General features: G+C 44.8%; 1 protein-coding gene across 1 annotated transcript in view; it reads left to right on the top strand.

Moving 5' to 3' along the window:
* PARM1 (prostate androgen-regulated mucin-like protein 1) overlaps positions 1 to 13,892 on the top strand; it is a 110,662-nt gene that overhangs the window by 91,791 nt on the left and 4,979 nt on the right. Inside the window, exon 3 of the mRNA XM_058722275.1 lies at positions 1,004 to 1,082. Coding sequence (XP_058578258.1) covers positions 1,004 to 1,082 — 79 coding nt within the window. The remainder of the gene's footprint in view (positions 1 to 1,003; positions 1,083 to 13,892) is intronic.

The following is a 13,892-nucleotide window of genomic DNA, read 5'->3' as shown; positions in this document are numbered from 1 at the left end:
CAGTGTGACGAAGGGCCCCGTGTGTTGGTTGCAGTGGTAAATAGTTTCTCAGTGGACTGATGGGGTCCCTAGCACCAGCTTTAGCATCGAAAAAAAGTCACTTTAATTATTAGGGGACAAGAGCCCAATTGATTCTTGGCATTTCCCAGGTGAAACAAAACTGAAGTATATACATCACAATCCAAAGCTCACACAAAAAGAGCATTGTGCTCCAAAGTCGTAATACTTGGAAGCAGTGTGGCTATTCTCATAAGGCTACGTGCTCAAAGGGTTTTTTAGCTGCTCATTAATAGTTGCCTTTGGAGCCAGATTTCAAACTACACAATGAAATGTTCATGTTACTTTATAATTACACCTGGTTATTTCTATACACAGGAAGTGGTGTTACCTATCAGACTTGACCTTATTTTTACACCAAACTTGACTTTACTCTCCACAAAACCGAATTCACCTTTCGAGGATGAAAGTTCGACACACTTTCCAAGAAGGAGTTTTAAAACATGATCTGATGGCATCATTAAAATGAGCGCTTCTCCTACCAAGGTGATCCTTTTGAAGCAGACACTACTGATCCGGCTGTGTGGGTTTGGTTTATTTAAAAACCAACCACAGTACTTTGTAGTGACCCTTGAATAAAACATCCTAAGCCTCCCAAGATTTCACAAGGGATAGAAAGAGGAGCCCAAGCCTATAGAAGAAGGAAACAGGGTGTCAGGAGATTTGAGACAAGAGTCCCCGAAAATCCCCGCAAACACCAATAGCAACAGCAACAGGTTGTGTCATCCTTAAAGCAAAAAATGTTACTGTTGGCTTGTTTCCGGAACTCCGGACCAGCCAAAAGGTCTTAATACTGTTGGTCATTTAACAAATCTCTCCTAGAATGAGAAGCATTTTGGTGACAGAATTAAGATCCTGGGTTTCATGCTAGCTCTGACTTCTGTGCAGACTGATCTGAAACGAATGCCCTTCCTTCATCTCTCTCTGTGCCTCTCCTTCTCCACAGGCAGCATTGCCGCCATTACGGTGACTGTCATTGCCGTCGTATTGTTGGTGTTCGGAGTCGCAGCGTATCTGAAGATCAGGTGAGACGCACCACACTTTCTTCTTTATGAAGAGAAGGATTCCATTAGAGCTGGATTGCTGAGTGCTTGTTTCCTGATACGTACTTAGTTCTTGGAAATCCTGGCAGGGAAGTAAAAACGGCCGGTGCACTACACATTGGACCGGAATAGATGGTACAGTATCTGAATGTTGTCAAAGCAGAATAAATAAGCTGACATACGCAGCACGATGACGTAACAGGACAAGAATGAACCTGTAGTCAGGAGGCTGAAGCCTTGGCCCTCTGCCCTTAACTACCCCCTTTACCCTGAGAAGGCCACCTGCCTCCTGGACCTCAGGTTCCTCACTTGTGAAGTGGGTAGAGGCGTGAGCTCAGTGGTTCCTGAATACCGACGTACGGAACACTGATGTGTGGCTGTGTACCCGGTCGATAAGGAGGTTTTCACGGGTTCTAAAGCAAAAATGTTGAAAATACACGGAACATGTAGTGTATTCTCTACAAAATGGGGTTTTCCCCTCTGAGATTATGCCCTTCTATCTTTGGTTTCGAAATATCTCCTCTTTTATGAAATGAAGGTGGTCACAGATGGTAGCTGAGGTTTTACTTGCTCTAGTCAAATAGAAACTTGCAGTAGACTATGAGCGCCCACTTTTGTTGTCTCCTGCTTTGTGAAATCCCAACGGCTCAAAACCACGTGACTTACACCGAGGGTCCTCACGGCGAAAACATGCCTCATGGCAAGCAGCAGTCTTATTCACCATGCTAGTCTGTGCGGTGCCTCCGATAAGGGACAGAAGGGCACGTGCGGCCATGGTGAGAACAGCCCCTCTCTGACCTCCAACCCATTCTCTTCTCAACAGCTGGAGCCATCTTTATGGTGGCCCTGGTGCTCCCTCCCTTAAAAGCTCCCAGTGGCTTCCCCCTGCCCTGAGAGTTCAGTTCTAACCCTTCAGCTTGACCTTCAAGGTCATTCGCGGGGCCTGCCTTACCTCTTCTCACTCATCACACGTCTCCCTCCTAACCACAGAGCCACAGGTGCGCTGGCTGTCTGCCCAATTCTTATAGACTATGCCAGGCTCTTTTTCTCTCCAGGCCCTTGGCTCTGGCTGGTCCCCCTCCCTGAAGGCTTTTCTTCTAGCTGCCTCTCACGCAAAGCTTTCACATCACATCTTCCAGAAGGCTTCCTTTCCAGTTTGGTGCCCTTGTTCTTTACTATCTAAGTGCCTCATTGCTTTTGGTCTGGCTGTTAATCACTGTCTAGACGCACTGTTGAGCGTCCGACTTCGGCTTGGGTCACGATCTCGCAGTTTGTGAGTTCGCGCCCTGCGTCAGGCTCTGTGCTGACAGCTCAGAGCCTGGAGCCTGCTTCGGATCCTGTGTCTCCCCCTCTCTCTGCCCCTCCCATGCCCATGCTCTGTCTCTCTCTGTCTCTCAATAATAAACAAATGTTAAAAAATTTAAAAAAAAATAAAAAAGAATACCTAGTCACTCAGGCACTGCCGTGCACACACATGTACACTCCTCACTGGTTTTTCTTCTCCTCAGCTGCGCTTCTTCCTCAAGAGGTGCACATCCGGTGCTTCCCTCCTGGCCTGCTTGCCTCCGTGGATCTCACGGACTTCATTTATCATCTCTATCACACTTCACACGTCTCTGTGGCTGCCCTGTCTCATTTCCCCTGGCCACCCCAGCCCAAACCAACACTCACCAACTCTCCCGCCTCTTTCCCTTTTTTTTAAAATGTTAATTCATTTTTGAGAGAGAAAGAGAGAGCACAGGGGAGGGGCAGAGAGAGAGAGAGAGAGAGAGAGAGGGAGACGGCATCCCAAGCAGGCTCCACGCAGTCAGCACAGAGCCCAGTGTGGGGCTCAAACTCACAAACTGTGAGATCGTGACCTGAGCCAAACTCAGGACGCTTAACCGACTGAGCCACCCAGGTACCCTTCTGCTCCTCTTGCCCTGTTATCTCCCTCCATCTTTTGTTCTAAATTGTGCACAGGATCAATCGAACGATGATGTTAAATATGAGAGCGCCTGGTACTATCACCTGTATCTAAGGTACAAAGCACAGGAAAGCCAGGTTTCAAAGAGAAATTGGAATTAAAGGGCCAGCGTCACCTGTGTCTAAAAGCCTTTATAAAAGCATCTTTGTCTCCTTCGTAGTTTAAAAAATCTTTTTCTACATTAAGTTTGTATTTCCTTGACCAGAAAACTTAATTTTATGAATTATATCTTACTAAATGGTACTCTTTTCCAGCTGGTTTCCTTACTAGTTTATCACTGCAGATACACCATTTTAATTCTGAGTTAAGTTGGCTTTTATGAACTAGTCTGGGGACCTCATTCCCTCTTTGTAGCCAGTTTCTCCGTGTTGGGGTGGGAGGAGGCAGAAAAGGAACTTACGGGTAAATTTGAGAACCATTCTGTTGTCACAGTGGTGAGTTTCTTAAGGGCTGTGTCACAAAAAGTGTGACGTCCACTGGAATGTGGAGTGAAATAAAACACTCTCCTCTCGCCATGCACTTGCCAAAAAGGATCTTGAAGAATCTAAAGATTCTTCATCTTGACTCCAGGCGAGAATTCAAGATTACTGTCTCAAACCACTGACTACAGACAGGCAGTCTAGAACCATGATTAAAAATTAGACTCCAGGGGCTCCTGGGTGGCTCAGTTGGTTAGGGGTCTGGCTCTTGACCTCGGCTCAGGTCGTGATTTCACAGTTCATGGGTTCGAGCCCCACATCAGCCTCTGTGCTGACAGTGTGGAGCCTGCTTGGGAATCTCTCTCTTTCTCTCTCTCTGCCCCTTCCCACTCATGTCCTCTGTTTCTCTCTCTCTCTCTCTCAAAATCAATAAATAACCTTAAAAAAAAATTCAGACTCCAGAAGCAGGGAGACCTCGGTTTGAATCCACACTCTGCCACTTCTTAGCAGGCTCTGGTGTGACCTGAAAATGTCACAGAGCTTCACGAGCCCTCACTTCTCCCTTCCCCGTAAAAATAAGGGCCACGGTATTAACTACTTGGTAGCATTGTTGGGAAAATTAACGGACCTTGCTTCCCAGGTACCTAGAACTGCCATCATCATCACCATCATCATCAAAGTTGTCAGCGGGAAGGGCTCTCAGCGGAACAGGTGCATTCTAGTTCGTGAGCATTAGCGGTGTGCCAGTTACCCTTCTAGCACTGGGGTCCCATCAGTGATGAGACACAGTGCTCCCATCGCAGAATGTACTGTGTTTGGAATATTTTGCTAGCAGGTCATAAAAATTGGTTCTAATGAGTGCTGATTAAAATTGCATCACGTTTTATTTTAAAAATTTGAAGTGTATCTTCTCCGGGCATTCTCAACACGAGGTGAACTCAGTGAATGATTACACTGAATTCGTCATGGCTTCCCTCCCCGTGTAGGCCCTCCGTCTTAAATGTAGAAAGGCCCCAGTGGTATAGGTTTGAGGTGGTTATTTATCTTTGGGACTACACATTTAAGGATGGGTAAAGTGATCAGACCCCTCTTTAGAAACCCCCTAAGGAAAACCCCTTTCTGCTGCTCTGTTAATTATTTTGGCAAAACGATAACATAAGGAGGTTAAGAGCCCTCGTGCATCTTAAGGCTGGGCTAAAAGCGCTTCAAATGTTGTTTTGCCAGATTCTTGGAAAGCCCCACTGATCATTCATCAAAAATACATTTGGCTAAATCGACAAATGTGTGTGTGTACGTGCGTGTGCGTGTGTGCACGGGGCCCTGCCTGTGTGCATGCATGTGTGTGTGTATACCTAAGGGCGGGTTTTTCCTTGGCTGGAAGTTTATTCCATTTCTATCATCCCCGATTTCTGAGAAGTAGAACATGAAAAGCGGTCTGTTTTCTGTGGTCTTTCAGCTCACTTGGCTTGGGCAGAAAGTGACTGAAATCACAGCCCGTGAGGGAACCATTAGTTGCTGGCGTGTGACCACGGGCTATCACCCTGGCCCAGCCAGTGTCCCTGCAAATGCAAAAGAAGTGTCTGCTTCAAAGGGCAGCCTCACGGGGCGCCTGGGTGGCTCAGTCGGTTGGGCGTCCGACTTCGGCTCAGGTCATGATCTCACGGTCCGTGAGTTCGAGCCCCGCGTCGGGCTCTGTGCTGACCGCTCAGAGCCTGAAGCCTGTTTCAGATTCTGTGTCTCCCTCTCTCTCTCTGATCCTCCCCTGTTCATGCTCTGTCTCTCTCTGTCTCAAAAATAAATAAACGTTAAAAAAAAATTTAAAAAAAACAAAGGGCAGCCTCACAACCAGACGAGGGGCACGTCCTGTCAGCTCTGCCAGTGGTGGCTCAGTAGTTGCCCCTTTTCCTAAATCTTAATTCTCTCTGAAGGCGTTGGTAAATTCAGCCATCTCTTTCCACACTCCTGTTCTTCAGGGACCCATGACCTCTAGTTTCGTCACAATACCCCCCGCCTAGGGAACCATCTCTTTCTGTAATCTAAGCCACTTTTGGAAGAGACGTAAAAATGAGCTGCCCTGAACCTTCCAGGGCTCTTCTCTATTACCGACCCCGCATTTTAGCTTGCAGTGGCATCGTGCGGAGGGAGGAACGTGGGCTTTGCGGTCAAGTTCAGCACTGACCCTTTTACTTACTATTTAAGTGGCCTTGGACAAATGATAACCTCCCTGATCCTGAATTTCTTCATCTGCAAACATCGAGTGGATAACACCCTCCTTTCAAGGTTCTTTTGAAGATGAAATGGAGTGATGAACGTACGGCACCTGCAAAGACCGTGCAGCAGGGTGGTTAAGAACATGTGCTCTAGGGCAAATGTATTATGCACTTTGTGATCAGTTTTGTGTTCTATAACTGTATATAGTTATATTTATATCAGTATTATAGTACTAATACCTAACTCAGGTTAGGTAATACAACTACCTAACTACTACTAATACCTAATACCTAGCTCGGAATTGGTATGAGGGTTAAATTGTACCAGAGAGAAACCTTCAGCACCGGGTTCAAGGTGAGCACGATGGAAGGACGACGTCCTGTCACTGTAATGGTTGTTAACGCAGCGCTTACTACTTAGGTGCTCGGTAGAACGGTAGCGGCCAACAGTCCCGTTGGGTAGGCAGAGATTCAAAGGAGAGGGGAGAGGAGAGGGGGGAAGATGACACAGCAGCTCCGTTTTCCAATTACACGCCGATGTACGGACTTCCGTGTTCCACTTGGCGGTTTCAGTTGTGCTTCTTCTAAATGCCCGTGCGGTTGCATCCACGTTACATGTTCATAAACAGAAACCATCTCTGAGCACTCTTGATCTCAGGGCCTGTTTGCAACTTTAAAAGGAAGCAAGAGCCCTGCCTGCCTCTTGCAGAAGGGTGGTTTTAATTAGTGATGATTGAAGAACGAGGTAAGTCGGGTTTGCTGTGTTTAAATTGGCTCAAAGCTGTTCTGCCACGAGATAATCCCCTGTGCAGGAGACCGTATCTGCTATCGCCAGCAATGTGGATGCTGCTATAATTAGGTGTGGGTAACCCACACGGACAACAGGGGCTGTTCCCGTCACAAAAATAAATGTGATCTTGATTTAGAGACACGACAGGGCATTCTCTTAGAAGTCACCTGTCTTGCTTGAAGTCTTTCAGTGACCACATTTTATACAACGGGATTCCTTTTGGATGTTGGTAGGTTTGAAGAGTAGGGCCCAGCCATAAAGTCTAAGGTCTTCTAGAATCTGTTACTTGCGAGCTGACTTTTTTCGGATCAGCTTTTGGCATGCAAGTCTGTCTGACTGACTTGATTCTGTACTTCGGTGGTTCTGAGACTTTAATGTGCATAAGAATCAATGGGGGGGGGGGGTAATTAAAAACACGGTTCCTTTTCATGTGATCGCCTGGCAATGTTAGCAACACCTCCTAAATGTTCCCCTAAACCCAGTTTAGTAATGTTCAACCTTATTTGACAGAAGTTCAAAAAAAGGGAAGATGTTCAGAGCTGATACTAGACAGACTCTTCATGAAGGAAATGGGTCTTAAATGAAAATGAAAATTAATTTAGTACCCTGTATTTTATCCCCAGGATGTGTCCATGGCTTATCTAAGCAAAGTTAGGCACTCCTTTTCTGTCTGCTAAACGGGAAAAAAGGCTTTAATGGACATTAGGCAGCTCATTGTCATGTTCCAAATCAGCATATTTAAGCTTAGCAACCAATTTAATCCACCTATAGGCTAATACCAATCTGAGAAAACATGTAGGATTAGAAAATACCAATCTAGGGGCGCCTGTGTGGCTCAGTCAGTTAAGTGTCTGACTCTTGATTTTGGCTCAGGTCATGATCTCATGGTTCATGGGATCGAGCCCCATGTCAGGCTCCACACTTACAGTGCGGAGCCTGCTTGGGATTCTCTCTCTCCTCTCTCTGTCCCTCCCCCACTCATGCTTGCTGTCTCTCTTTATCTCTCTTTCTCTCAAAACAAATAAACTTAAAAAAAAAAGAAAAGAAATTACCAATCTATAAAAATGTTTATGATTGGAAAAATTTGTATTTCTATCTGAACTCATTTATATAATCGTTTCATCGCTTTTTCTTCTTCAAGTGTCTTCCTTGTGACCATTGTCCCCGTTCCTATATCTGTTATTCATGGGTCTTTAGAATAAATAAATTTCAAGACATTGCCCCCCAAAACAAAAACAAAAAACACCACCGTGGTTTCCTGGGGCTGGTCCCCATAGGTTCTGATTCCGTGTGGCAGCTCACAGGTGAGGCCAGTGCCGCTGGGTGTGAGAACCATACTTTGAGTGACCCTGATCTACCCCCATCTCCCAACACACCAGACACACACATTCTAGATACAGTGCCCCCGCTGGTTCATGTCTTGGCTACTTTGGACAAGTTGATCCCTCGGTCACAGGTGTTTGGCTCACCTCTTTTTTATCTGCCTAATTCCAGGTTGTCTATCTCAAAAGAGACCCTCTCTGGGAAGCCTCCCTCCCACCCTCTCCAGGGTGAGTTCCTAGCTGCACACCTCTCCTTTGTACCACTCCGTTCCCTGTCCTGGAATCGTTGTATTCTTGGTCGGGCTCCTCCACTAGAAGGATAGAAAGCCCCTGGCAGTACTTGACATGTAATAATTGTTTTATAAACAGTTCCTGGCTGAGTGAATAATTCTGGGTAGGAAAGTTTAGGGTGCAGTGGGCAGTGTTCATTTATTCCAAATAAAGGGAAACTAAATTTAGAGGAGGGGAAGCTCTGGGAATCTATTAAACCATACACTTTCGGTAGTGACCTCCTGACTCTGAACTTGTTTACAAATAAACAAGTGATGAGAGCCTGCCAGTATGATACTGGCAGATAATTTTAAAATAAAAAATAAATTTCATCTACTCCTTCAAAGTAAAGGTTATTTTTTAAAGAAAATTTATCTTAGAGAGAGCACGTGCAAGTGGTGGGGGCAGAGAGAGAGAGAGAGAGAGAGAGAGAGAGAATCCCAAGTGGGTTCCACGCTCAGTGTGGAGCCCGATGTGGGGCTGGATCCCCCTACTCTGAGATCATGACCAGAGTTGAACACTCAACTGACTGAGCCACCCATGCGCCCCAGTAGAGGTCATTACTTAAAGATAAATTTAAAACAGCTGCTCTTTAAAAGAAACCCAGACCATGGGAAGAACACCTTGGAAATCAATGTTTGGAATGTTTCCATTATTGGGATTTTAGTAGAAAGGCAGAAACTGATTCCTAAATTAGAATACTCATTCTGCCACTAACTTGCTTCAGGAACTGTGGGCAAATAAATCTACCCCTAAGAGTCACAGTTTTTCTCGGCTCCAAAACTATAGCTGACAATGCTAATTCCCTAGTTTCAACAAATGCACCATGGCTAAATAAGAGGTCAATATCAAGGGAAGCTGGGTGGGGGCCATATGTGAATTCTTTGTACCATCCTTGCATTTTTTCTATAAATCCAAAATCATTCCAATAAATAATTTATTTTGAAACAATCGTAGTTCAGTAGCTACCACACAGATGTGTTGTTTGCTCCTTCCTCAGAGCCTCTGCACTCCTGTTCTCTCTGCCTGTGCAGTTCCTGGCGGGCCTTCACATGGCCCATCCCACACCTGGTTTACCTGTACTTTCAAATGTCATTTTAGTGAGACCTTTTCTGATCACCAACCATATTCGTGGTTACAGTCCCCACCTCACGTTTGGAACTCCTCATTCCCCTTCATTGCTTTGTTGCCTTCTGTTGCACATATTACCATTCGTCCTATTATTTTTCATGTCTTATTTATTGTGTCGGCCTCCAGGAGATCGTAAAGTCCCTTAGGACATGGATCGTGGCCGTTCTCCCAGCTCCAGAATCGGGCCTAATAGATCGTAAGGTTTCAGTGACTACTGAAATGAAAGGAGCCAGCCAGGGAGATGACAATCAGAGAAAGCCACCAACCGAATAAGGAGACAGTGGCAGCTGCACCGAACTGGCTTTGCAAATGGATGATAAGAGTCTGAAGGCTTAATTACCAATGACTAATGAGCTGCAGGTTAAGGCTGTGTTTTCCCAGCACTAAGCCATATCTTTTTCATCTTTACATCTCTTCTTCTTAGCACATAATAAGAGCTAACAATTGAATGGCAAGACTCACTCCTCGACTAAAGAGGTGAGAACTTTGGGAGGTGTCACAATAAGCAAAGCTGGAGCCTTCACTGAGAACTGGGGTTGATTCTTACAAAGGGGAAGGTGTTTTCTTTCCTTTTTTTTTAATATGAAATTTATTGTCAAATTGGTTTCCATGCGGCACCCAGTGCTCATCCCAACAGGTGCCCTCCTCAATACCCATCACCCACCCACCCCTCCCTCCTACCCCCCATCAACCCTCAGTTTGTTCTCAGTTTTTAAGAGTCTGTTATGGTTTGCCTCCCTCCCTCTTTTTTTTCCTTCCCCTCTTCCACAGTCTTCTGTTAAGTTTCTCAGGATCCACATAAGAGTGAAAACATACAGTATCTGTCTTTCTCTGTATGACTTCTTTCACTTAGCATAACACTCTCCAGTTCCATCCACGTTGCTACAAAAGGCCATATTTCATTCTTTCTCATTGCCACATAGTACTCCATTGTGTATATAACCCACAATTTATTTTTCCATTCATCAGTTGATGGACATTTAGGCTTTCTATAATTTGACTTTTGTTGAAAGTGCTTCTATAAACATTGGGGTGCAAGTGCCCCTATGCATCAGTACTCCTGTATCCCTTGGGTAAATTCCTAGCAGTGCTATTGCTGGGTCATAGGGTAGATCTAAAATAAGTTTGTTTCAGCACAAGTAAAACACCTCATTCATTTTCAAAGACAATGGAGTTCCGTTAAGTACTGATGCTACGGTGGTCTTAAAATAGGTACCATTTTGCAGTTGTGGAAAAGGCCTCAAACCACAAACGTCACCACCACAGGTACCAGTTGTCACAAGGCATCAGCAGTTAGGGAGGAGGGGAGTAGGAAGGGCTGCTTCCTGTTAGAGCCAAGCCATTTGAGAAGGAAGCCACGAAGCCAGGGCTTAACATAAATCACTCCCTGTTTTGTCCTCCCCGGGTTCTGCTGTTAGCTCCCTAAACCATACGGTACCGCAGAAGGGCACTGACAGCAGAGTGCCGTTGATTCACAGGGCCTGTGAGCACGGTGCTGGGTGCTTTGAAGCCACATCACTGCATGAGAGAAATTTAGCTATACTTCTCTTTCCTCTCCCTACAATTAAGGTCAAAGTGATGGCTTTGATCCTTTGTATTCTTTAATAATATTTTCAGTTTGCCGCGGTTACACTGCACGATGAATTGCCACGGGCCAGACTAATCCCTGCTGGTATCGACCAAACAAACTCCATATATACTATTTATCTGTACCTGATGTAAGCACTCGTCATCAAATATTTATGAAAGAGCCACCACAGTAAGAGCAACATACTAGATGTCCAGAAAATTCAAAGGAAGGTAAGACGTAGGCTGCCCCCAAGAGGTTTACCATCTAAGGGAGCCAAGGCACAGCGGTTAGAAAATGCAGCTATGTTGAATGGTACCAGTCTTCATGAAGTTGAGTAAAGATAACCGCCTCGACCTGACAGCGGTGACATTCGTACAGACTGCTATTCGGAGTGAAATTAGGTGAAGCGATGTTGCAGAACAGGGCCAGGAGACCAGGTTTCAATACCAGCTCTACCATTAAATCACGTGGACAGAGTCACATAGGTTTCTTAAGCCTCATCTTCCTAATCTTGAAAGTGAGATTGTTTTCACCTCTTAGACACCACGAGTACCGATCTGAAGCCTCCCGATTTCCATCTAAAACGTGCATGATCTAAGAAGTTCTGACCTAGAGAGATAGTTTAAAAGGGTCATTGTTCTCCTCTTACCCCTCTCTCTCTCCTCTCTCTCTCTCTCTCTCTGTCTCTCTCTCTCTCACACACACACACACAAATGTGTTTGTCTTTATCCAAACCTGGCTGGGATCCCAGCACACCCAATTCTTCTTGTTTAGCCTTGTTAATATATTAAAACAAGCTACAAGTTCAGTACATTCCCACTTATGGCTTATCTCTATCTCTTGCTTCACTTTCCTCATTTATTGGTAATTTATTCAACTCCCTGTTCGTTCAAATGAGAAAGCAAAGAAAAATGAAAGTAAAGATCTGTCTTTTGCTTTTATTTTCCTAGTATTGATGTCATGAATGTCTCTTATAAAACAGCAGATTCAGGGAGGCTCTGATCAAATAGTCTTGCCTGAAAATAACGATAAGCAGTAAAACCTGATGACCGAGAGAGTTTTAATCCTCTGGCCCCACTCCAGCACAATATTTTTTTTTTTTAATTCAAATAACAATAATATCAGAAACGGGTTTTTTAACTATGCCTGGAGTGTAGTTTCAGGAGTTCTTGGTGGGAAGGAGGCTTGCTTTTCACTCAGTGCCCTTTTCCACTATTTGCTGTGTGCTTGTGTAAGTTTCATTATAATAAAAATTAAACAGCGATACTGGCCAACATTTACTGTGCATTTACTATGTGCCAGGCCTTTTATATGCATTACCTCATTTAGTCCTCCCACCAGCTCGAACACATTTTAAGTTTCTCCATTTTATAGATGAATAAACATATTCATATGTTTAAAAACATATTCAAGGACATGCATCTATTGACCCAACTGATACTTTATGGGAATAAAATTATATGGTAGATGTAAAATGCTGCGAGACGTTATATTACCATACAAAGGTGAGGCAGGAGTACCCTATCAATATCAGAGCAAGTTTATTAGGTAGATGTTGGCCAGGCGTGCAACAGTAAGTCATGCTGAAATCTAGGCTGAGCTCCAGTCCTATAATCCTGAGGTTTTTACTAGTTCATTCTATAGCTTCCATTTCTCAACCGTCCCATTGAAGGATTTGTTTGAGGCTGGAGGTGTTAAGTGTGGGGGAGGTGTTGGCAATGCATGGCCTGTGACCATGTTTACCAAAACTGGCCTCCCTTAATCCCCGTCCATCAGATCCAACGGTGTGTTATTTCTGGTCTCTTTCCTTCTCACACCTACAGAAATGAGTGTGGGTCGTTAGGGGAAACCAAAGCACATGGTGGAACATTCTCAAATTTCCAGGTGCATCGGCTGGGTGAGCTGAGCCAGCTCTCAGAATTTTGAGGTCTAAGAATCTCAAAACAAATTCAGCAAGGGCCTGGCTCTTTGCAACAGATCTTCTCTTTTCAAATCCCTGGTATATGTAAACACCATATAGAAGAGCAACAGCAATTATGGTAGCCAGAGATGTAATTGTAATGCACGCTTTCTGTGCCTTTCAGATTGTATTTTCATTTTGTTCAGTTTTCACATTGAGCCGAGAAAAAAATTGGGGGGTGGGAGGTGGGGGGGCCACATTTGTGTGTCCTGTATATAGCAGACATGATTTCCAGTGGCCAGGTGTGATAATTCACACACTAGCATGAACCTCAGAACCACTCTATGTTTCATTTTGTGCTGTTCTCCCAGTCCTGACATTAGTTTTAGCCGTAAAATGATGATAATCCTCCCTGGGAAGCTTCTGTCTTGGGAACAGATTGGCTTTTCAGGATGTAGTTTATTTCCAATCACTGTTTCTTCCACAAACAGTTATTAAGGACTTATTATGTGCTGGATATTCTTCGAGGCTTTGGAGACGGTGCTAAGAACAAACAAAGTAGGCAAATCATCCGTATTTACAGTTTCGTCAAGGGAGGCGGCAATAACAAAATAAACAAGTAAATTATATAGTGTGTGAGAAGGTGATGAGTCCTATGAGAAAATCAAGCCAGGGGTGCTGGGGGGGTGGGAATTGCAAGTTAAATAGAGCTCTTAAGGAAGACCTCACTGGAAAGGTGACATTTGTGCAAAGACTTGATAGAGATGAAGGAATGAACTGTGTGGACACCTGGAGGACAGCTGTTCCAAGCTGAGGGAATGGTACATGCAGAGGCCCTGAGGCAAGAGGGTGCCAGACATGATGGGAAGGAGCAGGGAGGCATGGTTGGAGCAGAAAGAGCGAGAAGGACTGGAGTAGTAGCTGATGTGGTCAGAAAAGTAATGGGACAGATCCCGAAGGGCTTTGAACACTGTTGTAATAACTTTGGCTTTTACTCTATGAGATGAGGACCCACTCCAAGGTTGTTGGTTTTTTGTTTTTTAAATGTTTATTTTTGTTTGAGAGCACAAGCTGAGGAGGGACAGAGTGAGGCAGAGAGAGAGGGAGACAGAGGATCCAAAGCAGGCTCTGTGCCAACAACAGACAGCAGACAGCCTGATGCGGGGCTCGAACTCGTGAACCTCAAGATCATGACTTGAGCCAAAGTTGGAAGC

The sequence above is a fragment of the Neofelis nebulosa genome, chromosome 3 (genome assembly GCF_028018385.1).
Source record: "Neofelis nebulosa isolate mNeoNeb1 chromosome 3, mNeoNeb1.pri, whole genome shotgun sequence".
NCBI lineage: Eukaryota > Metazoa > Chordata > Mammalia > Carnivora > Felidae > Neofelis > Neofelis nebulosa.
The sequence above is the reverse complement of the archived record's forward strand: the minus strand, read 5'-3'. Positions and strand labels throughout refer to the sequence as shown.